The sequence below is a fragment of the Choloepus didactylus genome, chromosome 2 (assembly GCF_015220235.1).
Source record: "Choloepus didactylus isolate mChoDid1 chromosome 2, mChoDid1.pri, whole genome shotgun sequence".
NCBI lineage: Eukaryota > Metazoa > Chordata > Mammalia > Pilosa > Megalonychidae > Choloepus > Choloepus didactylus.
This window is the reverse complement of record NC_051308.1, coordinates 4,654,460-4,668,540: the sequence shown is the minus strand read 5'-3', so window position 1 is coordinate 4,668,540 and position 14,081 is coordinate 4,654,460. Positions and strand designations below refer to the sequence as shown.

At 38.9% G+C, this 14,081-nt stretch overlaps 1 protein-coding gene across 12 annotated transcripts in view; it reads left to right on the top strand.

Annotated features, from left to right (window-relative positions):
* The window catches only part of SYNE1 (spectrin repeat containing nuclear envelope protein 1), a 499,900-nt gene that overhangs the window by 75,547 nt on the left and 410,272 nt on the right, over positions 1 to 14,081 (top strand). For all 12 annotated transcript variants that reach the window (XR_005214357.1, XM_037819664.1, XM_037819684.1 and 9 more), the window contains exon 3: positions 11,364 to 11,425. Coding sequence is in view for 11 of the 12 variants with exons in the window: in XM_037819664.1 (XP_037675592.1) it covers positions 11,364 to 11,425 (62 nt within the window). In the remaining variant the exon portion in view is untranslated. The remainder of the gene's footprint in view (positions 1 to 11,363; positions 11,426 to 14,081) is intronic.

Genomic DNA, 14,081 nt, shown 5'->3' with positions numbered 1-14,081 from the left:
TACATTTCTGAAAGAAATGTTTAGAAGATTTAAAGTAGTAAAATAACCAAACACAACATCAGGATTTACACACCCTCTCACCAGCCATCCACTCCCTACCACATAAGACCAAACTTTTCAGATTCAGATGACAAAGTATCTCAAACATCGTAAAATGCTTCATTCATTTGGAAAACCTGTGTAATTTCTATAAGACCTTTCAGCAAAGGTCTAGATTCATTGTTATTTGGAACTTCTCAAATACATATGTCTCAGAATAGAAGGAATTCTGCCTAAATAAACATATAAACTGTGGGATTAACCCAATATGATAAAAACTTTCTGGAGTAGTTAATTGGTGGTAATTTGAAAAACTAGGGAGAATAATACTTCTGCTGAAACTTTGTCAATAACAGTGCTATTGTATGTTTTCGTAAAGGTTCATGCTAGATTATACACATCATTATGCATTGACTTCATGTATAGATGTATCAGTAGTTCTTAACTGGGATGGTATTTCCCCAGCAGACATTGGACAATGGGTGGGAGTCTTTTATGCTTGTCACAACTTGGGGGTGTGGGTAGAGATCAGGGATGCTACTAAATACCCTACAACACACAGGACAGTCCCCCCAACAAAGAATTATCCAGTCCAAAATGTCAATAGTGTCAAGTTTGAGAAATTCTGAATTAGGAATTGAGATTGAATGTATTTTTCTCCTTCCTTGTATCTTAGATTTATAGTGGCATTTTGCTAAATTTTGCAAATGTAACTTAAATGAATCTAGGCTTTTGGGAGCTAGTCACTGGTTTTACATCCAAGAGAAATGCTACCCCAGTTCCAAAAGTCTTGAAAAGCAATATAATCCTTTATTAATATTCTTTTTAAAAAATTGAAGCAATAATTATGGCATTCATCATAGGCAAGACTTCCTAAAATTCTCTTTACTCATTGAGATGGTTTGAAGCTGTATGCACTCCACAAAAGCGTGTTCTTAAACATAATCCATTCCTGTGGGTGTGAATCCATTGTAAGTAGGATGTTTTGATGGGGTTACTTCAGTTAAAGTATGGCTCACCTCAATCAGGATGGGTCTTAATCCTATTACTGGAGTCCTTTATAAATGGAGTGGAATTCAGACAGAAAAAGCCATCCAGGAAGCAAGAAGCTGAAATTCAGTGGAACCCAGGATAGAAAAGAGAGACCAGGGGACTTGGCCACAAGGCAAGATAAGGGCCGATGATTGCCAGCAGCCAGCCCCAGAACACCTCAGTCTTCGAGAGAAAGCGTCTCCTTGATCATGCCTTGGCTTGGACTTTTTCTTAACCTCAAAACTGCAAACAAATAAATTCCCCCTTGTTTAATTGGACCCATTTCATGGTATTTGCCCAGTCCTTCAGACAATTATTCCTCTCCTCTGCCTCTCTGTCCTCCCCTATCAATCCATGCTGGAACTTTTGCAGAATAACTTTCAGCCTTCTTCTTCCTTGCTGTTACGGTTTGCTAATGCTGCCAGAATGCAAAACACCAGAAATGGACTGGCTTTTATAAAGGTGGTTTATTTGGTTACACAGTTACAGGCTTAAGGCCATAAAGTGTCCATCAACAAATGGTACCTTCACTGGAGAAAGGTCATTGGCATCCCGAAAACCTCTGTTAGCTGGGAAGGCACATGGCTGGTGTCTGCTTGCTCCCAGGTTGCGTTTCAAAATGGCGGTCTTCAAAATGTCTGTCTCAGCTACAGCTGTGAGCTCCTTAAATCTGAACTTATATAAGGCTCTAGTAAACTAATCAAGGCCCACGCTGAATGGGTGTGGCCACACCTCCATGGAAATACTGAACCAATAGGTTCCAACCTAATGCACACTAATACGTCTGCCCCCACAAAATTGCATTAAAGAATATGGCTTTTTCTTGGGGACATAATATATACAAACCAGCACACTTGCCGTTTTCTTAAAAGCCACAGAAGATGTACTTGACCAAGCCACTCTAGAATCTTTCTGTTTTGGAGGACGGAGTGCAGGAGGAGAAAGAAGAGATGGACGATTACACACACAAACACAAAACACAGACACACAGCAAATAAATGCATTGTTTCAGTAAGCCTTTGTTGTGTAACAAAGCACTCCAGAACTTGGTGGCTTAAAACAATTGCAAATCACCATTTTTCACTATCTGCAGGTTGGCTGGTTAGTTCTGTTGCTGGTGTCACCTGGGCCCACATGTGGCTGTTCATTTGGAGGGCTGGCTGAGCTAGAAAGTCCAAGGTGACCTCATTCATGTGTCTGGAGGTCGGTTCCAGCTGTCAGCTGGGACACCCAATAGGTCAGATGGCTTCCTTACATAGTGGTCTTAGGATTATGTTCAAAGACAACAAACGCAGGAACTGTAGGATCTCTTAAGGCATAGAATCAGAAATCACATAAATTATTGATCAAAGCAAATAAAGTAACAGCTCAGATTCAAGAAGAGGGTAACTTGATTCCACTCCTTGATAGGAAGAAGGACAAAGTCACATTGCAAAGGAGTATGCATATTGAGATTAGAGGATTTTGTGGCCAGAATTTGCACTCTGTCCTCTGATCACTATGATTTATATTATTTCTACATGCAAAATATATTCATCCCTTCATTAAAAGTCTCTTCCAGTTATGGCATTGAGCTCCGAGTTCTGTTATCATGCAGTTTGCATCTGTTCTGGATACAGATGAGGCTCCCTGGATGTCATTCTTCTCAATCCACAGACCTGTATAATAAAAAGGGAAGTTATCCGCCTCCCGTGCATTCAATATGCGATGATGAGACAGAAGCAGGGTAATTGCAGTAGTTGCCTCTATTAAAGCAGCAAAGAAGGGAAAGAGTAATGGCTGGTTTGAAGTAATTCTGAAATCCAGCTAGGCCTGTGTTTCTAGTTCTTCTAATCCAGGGGCAAGGGCTATTTCTTATACTTTGCTGATAAGAAGTGACTAATATTTGCAGCTGATAATTTTTTTTTTTATCCTTCTTCCTAGCCATATGGAGTTGTGGTTCCACAATCCTCTGTTCATTTTGACCTGCCCTGTCCATTTAGTGCAAGCTGGTGGTGTGTTCATCAGTACAATGTTTAACAAATTTGTGGGTGTCCTAAAAATCTGTGTGGGGTTCATTCTGGCCCCCAAAGCCACATCCATAATTATTCTTGAGACAGACTTTCATCCACATGAGAGGCGGCTGTGGGAAACACCCTTAAGATTCTTGGAAGCCCTTTTGCCTAATCCAGAGGGTTAACTAGGCACCAGTTTAAATCTTTCTGAGTTCTTAACAAATAATCTTACAGCCACACCCTTGATTTATCTTTATCCTGAAGCCATTTGTTGCTTCGCAGATCTTTTTTAAGGAGAGACGGGGAATGAGAAACAGCTGTTTTCCCATCCATCATATCCCTGGCTTTCCATGTTTCTCTTAAAGTCTGCTTGCTAAACACTTCCTTCTTCAATTCTAGTCTCTCCCTTCCAGTACCTTATAATATGCAGGTAAGGGAAGTCAATGGACACTTTCAGCATTCTGTGGGGAAGCCTCTCTAGCCAGATGCACAAGTGACAGTCACCAGCCAGTGCAGGTGACAAAATATATAACACACTAATACATGTGGCTCTTCCTCTAGTTTCCAGTAGCTGCTTCTTCACTGTTCCCTCGGCTTCCACTAATGGTGTCTTTGCTTCCTCACAGCCTCCTTCCCCACTTATTCCCAAAATCAGTGTCACACATGCTAGGTTTTTGTACATTCCTGGTAGCAATTTCTGCAGCTAGCCTTTGCTGTGTAACAAACCACCGCCAAATCATAGTGCCTTAAATCCACAACAGCTTATGATTGCACATGTTTCTGTGGGTGGGCTGGGTGTTTTCTCCACTGGCTGTGCCTGAGCTTGTTGGCAAGGTTGCATTTGCTGCAGGGTCAGCGAGGCAAGTCTGACGTCACCCTTTAGTGTGCCAAACCCGCTTCCTTACGTGCTGGCTGCAGGGCAGAATTCCTGGAGAATCAAAGTGGAGCCACAAGGCCTCTTAAGGCCCAGCCTCAGAAGTCCCATAAAATCACTTCAGCCACATTGTTGGCCAAAGCAAGTGTCCAGGGTGGCCCAGATCCAAGGGGTGTTTCCCATCGGGCAATGGACTCTACTTCCTGATGGAGGAGCTGACATTCACATGGTACAGGATGTGCTTCTCAGGATGGGAGGATTTGTAGACATAGGTTGCAATCTGCTACAGCCTGTGCTGTTGATTATATATATAGATAGATAGATATCATATATTTAATTTGTATTTAGTTATATATTTAATTTAAAATTTTAAACAGTGTGTAGTTATAAAAGTCTGTGAACTGTGTATTTCATTATGTTGAGGTATTCAATATCTGTTTGACCTTACCTATGCATAATGAAGTTAGCAATGAGTTTAGCAATTGTAGTTCTACAGTTGGGATAATTCTGATCCCAGAATGAATCATTTGACTTAGGTGATCTGATTTTGGCTGTTATTTAATAAAAGTTACATTGTCACCTTCTGGCATTTTTGATTGTTTAGTTTTTCCCATGTAGCCGCAGTCTTTGGGTTGTGTCAGAAAATGAATCAGCCTCTTTTTATTTTTAAATTTCATTCAGACTTTCTCACTGAAATGAGTCCATCTGCATCAAAAATGATTTAAAAAATTAACTTTATTAGAAACAATTAAAAGCAATGTGATTTTAAACATGTGGTTTGTTTTAAATTAGCATTTACATTTGCAGTAATTGAAATCTGCAAGCCTTTTGTTAAGCCATCCTTATCATTAAAAGCACTTTTGGGTGTAATGATAATATGCAAAACACAAAAAAGTTAATCATAATCAATCACAAATTATCATCAGTTAATGTGTTACTCTAATATTTTTCTCAGATATAACCATTTCAGATTTAACTATATTTATTTAAACAGACTTTTTCCTTATTTCTTTTTATAAATAAATACAGTATTGATTAAGATGGCTATACCTAAGAATTCACTTATTTTTGTGACTGTGATCAAACACACATTATGCATCATTATGGGTATACTCATGTATGAAGTCCTATATTTCTCAGAATTAAGAATTTTATAGAATTTTATAGAATAATTTATTAAATGAATGAAATACCAATTTCATTTACTGTTAATATTTTTAAAAATACCATCTGTTAAGTGGATAATGGCACATATTTTAATTTTTTAATTTTTTAATGTCATTTCAAAATAAATGCTCAAAGGATTCTGTTTCACAGTTTCATGTAACTATATATGTAATATGATAGGGTAAATAAAAATGCTTCTGGGGTACGTGCAAGTCATTTGGGATAAACCACAGTGGTGTGATATCAGCAAGTCACTACTTCTAGAACACCATTGACTGTAGTCAAGTGTGACAGTTTCTTCATGGTCCAGTTTAATCTCCCTTGACAAGCTGGGCCTCATTTCTACATTTCCCATGTGTCATGATCTTGTTCCAAAATGGCAAAACACTGAGACGCTGTCTAAAAACGGGCAAAGAAATATAGTAGTTGAATGTCAGAGCCAGCTCTTTTTAGCGCTCACTCATCTCTACAGAGGGACATTGCCTTGGAAATTGAGGGCTATTTCTCAGAACAACATTACTCAGCCATCCTATAGAGAAATATCTCAAGGCTCGGCAGCTTCCAACTGTGAGGCCTGTAAGACCATCTGCTTTTGAAACAGAACCAGTGATGGAAACCTCAAGGGTGAAGGACCTAGAGACTTCCCCTTACTAGTTTTTTCACATAGTGTTGACTTTAGAAAAGAATTAAGAGTCAAAATACAGGAGTGGAGGGGAGCTTGAGCCAGCCTCTGTTAGTACTCACCGGTGCCAAAAACTGGTATTAAACCTGAGCCCATAACAGGTTCCTATCTGTGAGACACTCACCTCACAAGCTGGCTTTTCAAGCTCCCCCCACCTCCTCTGCCTTGATCCTGCCATCTTTTATAGATGTTTTACTGCACATTGTCAATGGGCCTGAATTCTATTAATCTTCCCTTGTCAAGCCTACTTCTTCTTCTCTCTTCCCATTCTTGGTTATGGTATCATTACCCAGGTGATCAAGATTGAGAAACCCAGAAAGCACCCTTGCTCCTCTCTAATTCCTTTTGATTCTACTTCTGATAGTTCCCTTGTAGCAATATTATGCATCTCATCCCTGTTGGCACTACCCTAGAACTGCCTTCACCTCTTTTGGCATATGTTCTGATAGTAAGTTCCTATATATCCTCCCTACCTTCAGTTAATCCTCTGCACTGCCATCAGAATACATATTTCTGTGTTTCAAGTCTAATATGATTATGCCCTTGCCCAATCCAAAACCATCAGTGGCTCCCCATTGCCCATAAGATGGAGACCAAACTACTTGGCATGTTATTTGAGAACTTTAATAACCTGATTCCTGTATATTTTCCAGACTCCATTCTCTTATTAACCTTCTTAAGCCCTCCAGTCATAACATCAATATATCACACTGTGTTTTTTTTTTTTTTCTTTCTTAGAAAGTCTTCTACTTTCTTTACCTGCAAATTTCCACTTATCCTGTGATGTAGGGTGTTCTGGTTTGCTAATGCTGCCTTTTTGCAAAACACCAGAAATGTGGTTTTTATAAAGGGGGTTTATTTGGTTACAAAGTTACAGTCTTAAGGCCATAAAGTATCTAAGGTAAGGCATCAACAATAGGGCACCTTCACTGGAGAAAGGCCACTGGCATCCAGAAAACCTCTGTTAGCTGGGAAGGCACGTGGCTGGCATCTGCTTGCTCCCAAGTTGCGTTTCAAAGTGACGTTCTCTAGAGTGTTGCTCTTGGGGTGTTTTGTCCTCTCTTAGCTGCAGCTGTTCTTCAAAATGTCACTCTCAGTTGCTCTGAGGTTCTTCTGTCTGTGAATTCCTTTATACAACTCCAGTGATCCAATTAACACCCACCCTAAATGGGCAGGGTAACACCTCCATGGAAATTATCCAATCAAACGTTTCACTCACAGTTGACTGAGTCACATCTACATGGAAACATTCAGTTAAAGGATTCCAAACTAACCAACCCTAATATGTCTGCCCCCACAAAACTGCATCAAAGATCATGGTGTTTTGGGGAACATAATACATCCAAACTGGCACATAGGGTTTAACTTCTCTGAACCTTCCAACCTGTTCTCTTAACTTACAGAATGATCTGCTCACATATTTAGGGTCCCTTAGCATTTTATATGTTCCTCCATCAATCACACTAGTTGACGCATGTGTTTATTATTGTTTATATGCCTGTCTCTTCCATTTCCTTCCAGTTCTTTCAGAACAGAGGCTGTGTCATTGTGCCAGCATTTCCTTAGCAGATCTGTCAATTCACTTATATATTCAGCATCTACGATGTGATGGTGAGCAAGGAAGACCTAGTCCATGTCATCTCATCTAGAACTTAGACTCTAGTGGTAAAGATGAACAGGCACCCAGAAGATGATGGTGTCTTGAACTAGGTGACATTGGTGGAAGTAACATTGAGACGGTTCTTAATGAATGGGTGATTCCCATATTTTTGGCTTAAGAACTGGTGGATCTTAAAATTAGGGAATAAAACTCAGATGGGATCAACTCCCTGTTTTCTGTGATTTGTAGAAATGGAGGATTGGGTTTACCTGTGGGATATAGACACACTTACTATGTTTGGCTCTAACATAAAGGTACAGTAAAATGTTCAAATGAATTAATGTTTTTACTATTTAGGTAGAAATATTATGTATGCAGCTATATGAACACTTGGCAAGACCACATCTTGCTGTTGTATTGGAAAGCTGAAGACAGAAAAAAACATGAATAAGATGTTAATTATTAAAGGCATTTAAATAAATGTTTCCCTAAATGCACTAACTTTGTACATGGCGAGCCTTATAAACCTATATCATAGGAATTAGTTCAGTTCCACACCAACGATATTGTAATAAAGTGTTATTGCTCATAATTGCTTTTTCATGCAAGTTGGTACATATTCTTTGCATGTTTAATATTGCTTCTACAATTTAAATATTTTATGCTCTTGGTATCAGATTTAATCACCAAATCCTGGAGTAAATTATTCAGCTTTTTGCACTAAAATTGAGGATTTGCTCACATGATGAAATTTTAGGATTTTTTTTTTCTTCTGGGTCAATAGTAAGTAAAATTAGAAAATTTTGACTTGGAATTTAGCTGGTTGTGTCTGATGATATAAAGAGTAGATTTTTAGAATCTAATAAAATCTGTTTTTGTAGGCATAATATAAAAGGAAACAAGTAGAGAATTTGACATTTAGATATGTACCATGCTACAAAACCCATAAACTCTGCTTTAAAAAAAAAGGCCTTTTAGCTAAATTCTAAATATGAGCTCATTTTTTCCATCAGATGAAACTGTTAGAATAGCAGTACTGTTTCACTAAAGGTGAATACATATTATAACATTTAAAAATATAGCCGTTTAAAATCAGGAAGTAATATATTATCAGTGGATTGTATAGTTAAATATATGACACCATACACTAATATATTATGCCAATTTGTTGTAAAATTTTTGAACACTGACATCTTATAATCTTTACAAAATAATATATAATGTCAAATTGCATGTAAAAAAACGTATACATGCTCACACTGTGTCTATAGCCTATTTTAGATTTAGAATTGGATTTTTTTCTATTGTAAGTACCGTATTTTGTAATACCTAGTTTGATTACTTAAAATAATTCTGCTGCTACATGACTTTATTTACAGTCTAAAGACTGTAAGATCAAACTCCTATTGGTTTTTTATTTAACTATGATTTTATCATTTTGATATGATTGATATTTGATGTGATTAATTTAGAATTTTTATGCTGCCGTCAATTAGCAGTATACTGTACACAAATCAGACTCATGGAAAATAAAACTTGACTCTGCGCTGGGTGACCTTGGTAAAAACACTTCTTTGTCCCTTGATTTTCTTACCTGAAAAATGGGCATAATAATAGTTCCTGCTTCCAGATTTGTACAAGAATTAAAACAAGAATTAAATGAGTATATATATGCTTATTATATATTATAAATAAGAATTAAATGAGTATATATGTATTTAGAATAGCATCTGATACATAGGAACTGTTACTTATTATATTGGCATGTTTTTGGTATGTATTTGAAGGTTAAAACAAAAAAGCATTCTTAAGAGACATTGGAAATTATCCCATTCTGGAAATTATATGGGTATTTTCATGATTTCTCCAAGTTGATGAGGTTTTGTTATTTAATATCGTCATTCTTTCATTCAACAGTATTTATTCGATGTGTTTTGAGTCATCGGGAACAGAGTTGCTGTCCTCCTGGGGCAGCCAAATGTTTGGACCCAGGACAGGTCAGATCTAGAGATGCAGATTGGAAACTCATTCCCCAAAGGATGATAAATTGAAACTATATTGTGCTATATCTGTGTTCCCCGGGACATCTAGTCTAGTGTTTTACGAACAGTTGGCACCCAGAAGATGTGGACTAAATGCATAGAATTCACTTTTTTTTTCAAATGTATTGAACTGACCCACTCTTTCTTCCTGAACTCTATTTCTTTTCCTTCCTATGCTATTTTTCTCTTATTACATAACAAATTATCCCAAATATAGCATCTTCAAACAATACATATTTATTATTTCATAGTTTCCATGGGAGTTCTAGTTTGCTAATGCTGCTGGGATGCAGAACACCAGAAATGGATTGGCTTTTAAAAGGGGGTTTATTTGGTTACACAGTTACAGTCTTAAGGCCATAAAGTGTCCAAGGTAACACATCAAGAATCAGTACCTTCACTGGAGGATGGCCAGTGGTGTCCGGAAAACCTCTGTTAGCTGGGAAGGCAAGTGGTTGGTGTCTGCTCCAAGTTCTGGTTTCAAAATGACTCTCTCCCAGGATGTTCCTCCCTAGGTCACAGCTCCTCTTCAAAATGTCACTCTCAGTTGCTCTTGGGGTGTTTGTCCTCTCTTAGCTTCCCCAGGACAAGAGTCTGCTTTCAACACCCATCTTCAAACTGTCTCTCATCTGCAGCTACTCTCTTAGCTCCTGTGCATTCTTCAAAGTGTTCCTCTTGGCTGTAGCAAGCTTGCTCCTTCTGTCTGAGCTTATATAGTGCTCCAGTAAACTAATTAAGGCCCATGCTTAATGGGCAGGGCCACACCTCCATGGAAATTATCCAATGAAAGATCTCGCCCACAGTTGAGTGATCACATCTCCACAGAAATATCCAATCAAAAGTCTCCAACCCAATCAGCACCAATATGTTTCCTGCCCACACAAGACTGTATCAAAGATAATGGCATTTTGGAGGACATAATACATTCAAACTAGCACCATGGGTCAGGAGTCTGAGCACAGCTTAGGGGGTCCTCTGATCAGGGTCTCATGCAGGCTGCAGTCAAAGTGTTGGTGGGCTGTGTTCTCATCTGGAGGTTTAACCAGGGAGGGATCTGCCTCCATACTCATTCAGATTGTTGACAGAATTCATTTCCTTGCACCTTTATGATGGAAGCCCCCAGCTTCTTATTGGCTGATGTTTAGAGGCCTCTCTCAGCCCCCAGAAACTGCCCACAGTTCCCTGCCATGCAGCCCCCTCCATGGGCAATTCACAACACAGCTGCTTGCTTCTGCAAAGCTAGCAGCAGAATCCCACTCCTGGCTGCTAAGGTGGAGTTTGACATAAAGTAACAATACCATGGGAGTGACACACATTACTTTTGCCATGTTCTAGCAGTTCTGTGTACACTCAAGGGGAGGGGATTGCACAAAGGTGTGGACACCAGGAGATGGGGATTGTTGGAGGTCACCTAGGGTCTGTTCGCCACAGTCCCCGTCAGGGTGAGTTCCTGTAACAGCTCAGGTACACAGCTCCGCCTTGTTCCCTTACCCTATAACCCTCTAGGTATATCTGCCCTGGCTTGTCTCTTCACCTTTAGTTCTTCCATGGCAGAACACTCATCTCCCTGCTTTATCTCTTTGCTTGCCTTTGCACCATTACAAGACTTGGCACTTAGTTGCTCTCAGTGACTTTTGCAATAACGGCTTTATTATGGTATAATTGATCAGTGACCTTTTAATAAATGAATAAAGGTAAACAAAGGGCTAGCATACTGCAAATTTTAAAACATTTGCCAATTATTTTCAAAGGAATGGTCTGATTGATTAATATATTTGGGGCGTGTTGCCTCTTCTTTCAAGGCAATAACCAGCAAAAGAATTAGAAGATAAAGTAATTTTTGGCTGCTTCTAGAGTTGCATAACTATGATTTATTTTTATGATACAACTTCAAAGCATATTGTGTTATCTAACCAGATTTTTTTTCTTCTAGATGAGCAAGAGATAGTACAAAAACGCACTTTCACAAAATGGATCAACTCTCACCTGGCCAAGGTAAAGGAAACTACCCAAAGTTATATGTTTATGCATTTTGAACTAGTAACTATTAACCGAACACCGCAAAGGTCAAAGGGATGCTGCTACTGCTACTGTCACTCTTACTAATCAATGATATTGGCAATGCTATTGATTAACTATCACCTGAGTTTGGTGATTGCATTCACGCCTCTGGGAAGAAAAGAATTGATAGGTAGAGTCAAGAGCAATTACTTCGGGTTAGTTCTATGAATCTTGATGAAATATTTCATCCAATTATTTGTTCTATATTAATGTGTGTGTCATAACAAAAGGATGATTTGTTCTGGATTTGCCCGTTTCTGTTTGGAACAGAAGGAAACAATGAGTGGTCTTCCCTGAGCAAAGAATTAAATTTGGGGTGGTTGTGATAGTGCTGTGCTCATCTCTCTGATGCTTTGATAAAAACATAACTTCAGAGGTGGGGTGCTAGAAAAACTAATCATGCTGAGATTATCCACACTGATTTTAGGTTGTATCAGGTGCCTGTGTGTTCATACATTGCAATGTCTTTGAACATAAATACCAATATAAAATAAATTGTAATCTACATTAGAATTAAATTAATTTGACAAAACATGCAAACCAAGAAACATCACATTTGTTAAAATAAACACTGATTGTAGGAGAATTGTCTGAACCCGGAAGCTCTTTTGGCCGAGAGCAGTCTCTGTAGTAAGTAAAAAAAACTGATATAATAGAATATGTCTAAGAAAGCTATAGTCTGTAATAAATAATAAATTTAATACATGTATATGGGGTTCAATAGGTAATTAACATTTAAGTTAAGATGTAAAATAGTATGTAATAAATACATACATAAATAAAACATAGTATGTAATAAAACTATGAGCAGCTTTTGATCAGGCACTTCCCCAAAGCTTTTTATAGTTCAGAAGCAAACAAAACATGACAAGTTATTTCCTCTCTAGTAAACAAATTAACTGTTTACTATGTGTCTATTGCTGAGCTTTGGAGACAGGAACAAAGTTATAAAATGCTTCCCCAAGCATCAAGAAGCTCACAATCCAGCAAAGAAAGGAGTGTAGAATGTTATGTCAAGATACAGATGAACTGGGATTATCTTTCCTACAACCATCTCTTTCCAAAAGCCACCTGATGAGAGGCTCAGAGAACTTGATTCTCTAGCCCCATGGTTGTGCCCAGAATCTGCCCTGTAAAATGGCAGGGGATGAGGTGGACTCTGTGACTTGGGAGCTCATTTTCTTCAGTGTGGGTTGGTGCCAGCTGACCACTACTTATAATTCAGAATTGCTGTCAACTGGGGAATTTTTTCTTGTTTTGTAAAAATGGTTGTTGTGGTGGCTTGGAGTTATGTACCCCAGAAAAACACGTTCTTAATCTTGATCCATTCCTGTGGGTGCATGAGGTTACTTCAGTTAAGGTGTGAGCCAACTTGAATCAGGATGGGTCTTAATCCTGTGACCAGTGGCGTTATAGAAAAGGCCACCGAGAGAGAAGCCTCAGGGAGCAGCCAGAAGCTAGAAGTCGAGGGAATCCAGAAGAGAAAGGAAAGGACACCATCATGTACAGTGACATGTGATGGAAAAGTCAAGGAACCCCAAAGATTGCCAGCCAGCCAGAAGATACTGAGTCTAGCAGGAAGCAAGCCTTCTAGCCTCTGAAATCGTGAGCCAATAAATTCCTGTAGTTATGACAACCCATTATAGTATTTGTTTTAGCAGCCAGGAAACTAAATGAGTTGTCAAGAGCTGAGCTGAGAAAGAACTGAGCTGAGCTGCATCAGAGAAGCCAATTAAGATAATCAAAGCCAAAATGAAAATAGAAGTCAAGACTTTAATCACTTACTGTGATGGTAGAAGCACGAGCCAAACCTGAAGAAAAGCACCAGATCCCCCTGTTGCATTTTCTCCCATGGAACGCCGCCACCAAGTGAGGGTCAGATGGATCAGTGCAGATGTGGGGTCTCATTGCAAAGGGAGTCCCAACAAAAGTCTCCTGCAGTCTTATGGACCCAGGTACTGGGAGGAACCTAGCAGTAGAAAAATACTGAGTACTGAGTCAGAGTGGAGAAAGTGTCTTCAAGGTCTCCTTCTCCTCCTGTTAATAAGGAGGTCTCAGCTGAGGTGCCCGGGGAAGCCTCTTAGGAATGCATAAATGGGTCACCAGCCAGGGGACCTGAGTCCTTGACTGCAACTCCCTCCAGGCTACAGTGCACTGGCTGGGCACCAAGCCTGTGTGGGGAGGGAAGCTGTACACCTTGCAGCCTGCTAGGTAAAACCTTGGTAATTGCCCATGATTGGGCGGAAAAGTCACAGATAGGATTTTGACCTGGAGTCGGACTCCTCAAAGGTTACATGCTAATTGTAAATGATATTAATAATAAATCTCTTGCAAAGTTAAAGAAAGTAAAAATCACCTTATATCACCCATCCCAGAAATAATCTTTACTAATACATTGTTCACCATTTTTCTGTACACAGACACACACACACACAATTTCAGCTAAATGGTTTTATGTGATACTTACTGTTCTGTAAGTCTGTAGTTCACTCAGTACATCCTTTCCATGGCAATAGATACAGAGCTGCATGATCATTTTAAAGGCTGCATAGCATTCCATTATATTCATATATCATAAGTTAATCAGCTG